General features: G+C 34.1%; 1 protein-coding gene and 1 long non-coding RNA gene across 5 annotated transcripts in view; one reads left to right on the top strand and one right to left on the bottom strand.

Moving 5' to 3' along the window:
- Nucleotides 1–885: 885 nt before the first annotated feature.
- Nucleotides 886–2294, top strand: LOC145318600 (uncharacterized). The gene is made up of 2 exons (XR_013879387.1): nucleotides 886–1226; nucleotides 1840–2294. It is a non-coding gene; the product is annotated as an uncharacterized LOC145318600 (long non-coding RNA).
- A 1331-nt stretch (nucleotides 2295–3625) lies between these two features.
- The window catches only part of LOC145318608 (ferric reductase 1-like), a 34990-nt gene continuing 32615 nt past the window's right edge, over nucleotides 3626–6000 (bottom strand). For all 4 annotated transcript variants that reach the window (XM_080159995.1, XM_080159996.1, XM_080159997.1 and 1 more), the window contains 3 exons: nucleotides 5372–5479; nucleotides 4525–4608; nucleotides 3626–3874 (listed from right to left, as the gene is read on the bottom strand). In XM_080159995.1, coding sequence (XP_080016121.1) covers nucleotides 3826–3874; nucleotides 4525–4608; nucleotides 5372–5479 — 241 coding nt within the window. In that variant the 3' untranslated portion in view covers nucleotides 3626–3825. The remainder of the gene's footprint in view (nucleotides 3875–4524; nucleotides 4609–5371; nucleotides 5480–6000) is intronic.

The raw sequence follows: 6000 nt of genomic DNA, 5'->3' as shown, positions 1-6000 counted from the left end.
ATCTTGCAAAATATATATACTACTTATATGTTTATTAGAGGACATCAGATTTTGGTTATGTTCGAGTATAGAAACCTGCTGAATATCGTGTCGTTGGCATGGCACTGTTACCAGAAATTGTGACCAGTTTTTTTCATTTAATCACATTCTATCAAAGGGTGTCGGTACCCCCTTTAAAATGAAATAGGTAAGACCTGCCTTTACATTTTTACACAATGGTATACATGATTTTTCAGCATGGCAGAGAAATGGTTATAATCCAGCGGATAATAATCGGTTTCAATAACATTCTAGAAAAATTTTAAACATCTTTTTATGTTCATATCCTTTATTTTTTGTTGTTCAGTTTTCTGCAATCGGATAAGACAAAACTCCATGGTCCTTTAATTTATAAATTTTGATTTTCATTTTCATCATGGGATTTTCCTCTAGTTATATTAATCCACACATACAGCGCATGATTATATATTTATATATATTAAACTATGTATCATTGTATACATTTTTATACATTTGAAGCGCCCTGTCAAGAATAAAGGAGTAGGTAATTAAAAATACACCTTTAAACCAAAAGCTAATATGAAAAAGATTTTATTTCATTTTTTTCGGATTGCAATTATAAAAATGTCTTAAAAGTTGTGTAATATCAAAGTTTAGTTCTAATGGTAGACAGTTTTTTTTATACACAATTAACTTGGACTTAAAAAAAACCTTTTTAAAAAAATGCCATCTATCCAGAAATTGATATTGCTACGCTACTTATGGCATAATTATCCCTACTCTCCAATCAATATTCATACTTTATTATTTTAAGAGATTGATCCAAAAACGTTTTGGCACTATTAGATTACAAAATACTGTAGCGACTCCTTGATCCCTGGCCGCACGGCTAAAGCGTAAAAATCCTCTAAATTCTTTGACCTTCCATAAAGGCCTCAGACTGGAGACTATAACAGTTAACATTAACCAGGACGATTTTATGTGGCAGCGCAGCGCTGAAAAGCTGACGGCAGCAGGCGACGAACTACAATTCTGGAATATCTGGAAGTTTTTCAAATTGTGAACAATTTTTGCACAGCAAAAAAATATCAAATTTGAGCTCAACTTTGTGAGATAGCAAGCTAAGAAGAGATAGAAAGTTTCCAAACTACGAGGCGGAGAGATAGAAAGTCACCAAGATGAGTTTCAAAATCGGAGATGCCATCAAAGTTTACAGAAATACCAAGGTACAATTTATTGCTCTTAATTTACGACCAGCCAATAAAAGTAGAAAGTCTAAATCCTTAATCACTTAATTAGACCAATAGGAACACAGTGTAGAAACAATCCAACCACCCTAATGGTGAATAAGTCTGCACATTTTATTAGGAACAGAAACCCATTTTTAGATTGTATAGATTAGTTTGTCTGATTTGACGTCTGCAGTTGAATTATATTAGTCAGAGAAAGGTCGCATTCCCATTCCAGAATAGGTAAATGGCAGATAAATAAATCTTACAGAATTTTCGTTTTATGAGCCTCTAATTGGTACTCTGGTGTGTATCTGTCGGAGTAATCATAAAATAAGGATCATGGAAAGAAAACGAAGTAGCGGGTTTCTTCGTATTTTCACAGTAGCTTTTGATAGGTTATTTTAGGTTTGGTAAATGGTTATGATTTACTCCAAGGGTTAGAGCCCCCCGCAGGGACTAGAAATAGGAGAAAAGCTACTATGAAAGTACGACGCAACCCGCTACTTTGTTTACTTTCCATGATCCTAAAATAATCCTTTTCACCAAATATTCAGTGTGAATTTCTGTCTTTGAACTGTATTGATATTATTAATATTAATATTTGCAGGTAAACCAATTTCTTGGTATATCAGAGGCAAAGAACATGTACGGGAGTCCTGCCAGCTTCCTCAACTCCAACAGTACCCAACCTGCCCAAGATACTTGTACCAAACAGCCAGCAATGTCGTCGTCTAGAACCAGTTTTGTACCTGAGTCTGCCTGGATTAACCAGTCAGCTGATGAGCAGCTGACGATGCTCCAAAAGTACCGCATTTCTTCTCATAAATAAAGTATTACGTATTTATTTTATTTTATTTACAAGCAAAATTTTGTCCTATGGACAGCTTTTTAAAAAGAAAATAAGGATTTTTGTTGAATAACTTACAACATCAAATAAGATATCAAACCTTATTCATATTAAAAAACCTTAATTTGATATTTTACCGGAGATATACATATTTAAGTATTGTTAAGCCTGTGTTCATATGTTGTATTTGAAAATAAATTTACATTTATACATAATTTTGGATTAAATGTTTTAGCGTAGCTACTCTCTAATCCTATTATATGAAGTAGTAAGCGTTTTTTGTCTGTCCCAAAGGATCTCGCTAACCGCTGAACCGATATTGTTCTCCTTTACAGTGAAGCTGGAAAGGTTTTAAACTATTTTTGGTGAAGGTGTCTTCACCCCCCTCCCCCCCCCCAAAAAAAAATATTTTTTTTTACTCTTTTGAAACTCAAATTTAAAATGGGATGAGGTCGACTTTTCCCCCTCCTACCTTAAGTGCCCCTAGAGGCTTCTAGGGGCGTAGCCGCTAGTTATAAATATTTTATTAGTGAGAGCCATTTTATAACTAGAGTAAATCCTTAAGTCAAATATGTTTAAAAATATCTTTCTTTCAGAGATATTAAAGATAAAGGTGTGATATTCAAGTGTAAATAAACAGAATTTCACGGCAACTATGGAATAAACCTTCATAAGTAGCAAATCACAAAAGTATTAAAAATGGGGGAAAATATGGAGTAAATGCTTATCGAGAAAAGGAATAATTTATGTATCAAATATCATATTGCAAAACAGCTACCTGCACTAACGACCAATCAGAACTTAAATTTACTATCAATAGCTAATAGTTATTTCTCGCATCGTATTAAAAACGGCTTTCCGCGGATATAGAATGTACAATTTTAAGATTAAAACTAGTTTTTTTTAGCCAAGAGGTGCCAAAGGCGCCGGCTAAAAAACTGGTTTTAATTATATAATTGTACATTTTTATATTCGTAGAAAGCTGGATATAATACGATGCTAGACAATTTTTTCGTATGGATGAGAACCGGTTCCTATCCACCGGATTCGAATGAATACGATTAATCATAATAAAAATCTGACAAAAAAACGGCTTTAATATGTTAAAATTCATCTATTGTCCCTAGTTTCCATTAGAACGACGAAAATTATTACAATATTAATCATAAAAATCTTTTTTTTAAATTAGACTTAAAATATATGGAATTACGAAATTAGCTACTTGTCCTCTCATTTGAACACCAAAAAGGGGAAATTTACTTTTGACATAACCAAAACAAATTTTAAAATCAGACCAAAAAAACTAAGGATGTATGGAAATCAGTTTTAAAATATAGGAGCAGCTAATTAGCGGCTTAAAAACATTCGGACCACTATGGAGATTGTTTTCTTAAACATGCTACATAATAATGGGATTGTTGTCAAAAGTTTCAGCCGTCTATCTTTAATAGGAGCAAAAAAATCAAATTTTCCCCCATTCCGATTCTAACAGACGGGCGAACATTGGAATTATAGAGTAGCTTCGCTACTATAAAAGTAAATTTAATTATGTTTTTCCTTTATTCAAATTTTGAAAATAGTGAATAATAATATATACAAAACATCATACATTTACATTTTTCAATGAGAATTCTTAGGTTATTTTTTAAAAACAAAACAGTTCTACACATAATGCGCGTCCGTTAATTATCAAACTAAAAGGCTACATAAATATATAATGTTAAAATTTATCACAAAAATAAAATATTATATCAGATGTTCGGAAGACAGGATACCAATTTGAACCAGAGATGGTCTGAAATAATAAAAAAAATATTAGGGAGGAAAGCATGAAAATTGAAAATGTTAAGAAGCGAAGATGTTTGTATGTAGCAATCAGAATGACAACTTAAGCCAAAAGGCGAATAAAAATTTAAATTAAAGTCTGTGGGACAGGCAGTAGTCTTTACTACAAAGTGTTTCATTCACTCCCTCCCCCCCCCCAAAAAAAAAAAAATGTAAAAGCTGAAATTACCAAACATTTAAAAAAAATTAATCCAGTTGCATTTTCTTCATATCTATAATACAAGGAAGTAGAACGATGACTGTCTGTCCCTTAAGATCTCGGTAACCACTGAACCGATCGGATTCTACTCTTCAGGGTATATACCTATTGGTCCTGTAGTGATTTTAAGCTATTTTCTTGAGGGGTGGGACACCCCCAACCCCCCAAAAAACAAAAAACAAAAAATCCCCAATTTTTTTAAAAAAAGAATTTGCTCAAGATTTCCCTGGTCCTTTTACGAATTTCGTCTTAATTTTTTTTTGAAATCACCTCTTGGGGAAAAGCCCATAGAGGCTAGGGGCAAAGCCGCTAGTAATAAGTAACTTAATAAGTCAGCTTGGATAGTAAAATATATCATCGAAAAACTTTTTACAGATTTTCTGCTAGACATAAACGGTTACCTTGTAGGTGCCAAAACTACGAGAGCAATAAGGAAGGCTGCAGCGATAAAACAGGCCACAGTATAGGCAGCCAGACCAAATTTCCTAAACATAAAATAAATATAATATTAAATAACTTATAGAAAGGATAGAATGTAATTTTCTAATAAGATCTAACAGGTTTTAATTTCATCGTAACCCACCCAAACATTGCACAAGTACATTAGGGGAAGCTAGGCTTTTATAACACAATTTTCGTGATAAAACATAATTAGCTTAATTCTAAGATGTTTTAGACGAACTTTTCGTTTCGTCTCCTATTCATAAAATAGTTGTGTTGAAGGAAATAGGGTTTAGAATATTTTTATGCATTTTGGGAGGGGTAATCAAAAACTTTTAGATTAAATTGTGTAATAAAAAACATTGATGGAACATTTTTAAACATCTTTCGAATCCTTAAATCATTACAGGATAAGACAATGGACGATAAATTTATGTATATTCCTAATTATATTTAACAAATTGACTCTTTGAGTAAATAAAAATTATTAGTTGTAAGGTTGGACATGGACATTACTAGTATGCACTAGGGTTGGGCCGGATATCCGGTCTGGCTGGTTATCCGGCCGGATATCCGTCCATTTTCAATATCTGGCCGGATACCGGATATTAAAACTATCCGGTTACATGATGTCCGGCTGATTTTTGACGCCGGATATCCGCTTACACGGCCGGATATCCTGTAAATTGCCGGAAATCGAACGTTGGCCAGATATCCGACCGGAACCGGATATCCGGCATTAGAAATAAGCCGGATATCCGGTATCCGGCCCAACCCTAGTATGCACCCTCCCTCCCCGATTTCTACCTAATTCCAGCTCCGGGGTGGTCTCGTTTCAGCTCCTCATAGTCTGGGAACTGGTGGGGTCCGCGTTGAGGGTGGTACTGACCTCGGGGCGGGTACTTCATTGTGCCCCTGTAGAAAAAAAACAGTTATTAAAGTTTTTTGTTGTTGACATAAGTAAATCTAATGACAAACAGTGCAATAATCCTTATAATAAAGTAACAGGATGTCTGTTTGTCTCTGTGTCCGTTTGTGTGTACCGAAAGATCTCACTAACCGCTGAACCGATCAGGCTCTCCTTAACAGGGTAGCTTCTCATAGGTTTATAACTATTTTGGGGGAGGGTACCATCACCCTCCCAAGAGAAATCGTCCCTAGAAAAAAATACCCCCCCTAAAAAAAATTTTAAATTATTTTTAACCAAAATCAAACTTTTTTTGGGGGGGGAGGGGCTTACTAATTCTTTTAAAATCTGAAATAAGAAATTGGGTTATCAAATTTTACTCTCCCCTCCTTAAGTGCCCCTAGAAGCCTCTAGGGGAGTAGCCGCTAGTCTTTTATATAGTTCTTAGTTTATTCTTTTTTTTTCAAATTGATGTGAAATTGTCCGAAATGTAAACCAGGTGCAAATTTGGCATAAATTTTAAATTGTA

This window comes from Acartia tonsa, chromosome 5, assembly GCF_053477335.1.
Source record: "Acartia tonsa isolate MP-2025a chromosome 5, ASM5347733v1, whole genome shotgun sequence".
In the NCBI taxonomy this organism is placed as follows: domain Eukaryota; kingdom Metazoa; phylum Arthropoda; class Copepoda; order Calanoida; family Acartiidae; genus Acartia; species Acartia tonsa.
This window is presented reverse-complemented; position numbering and strand designations above follow the sequence as displayed.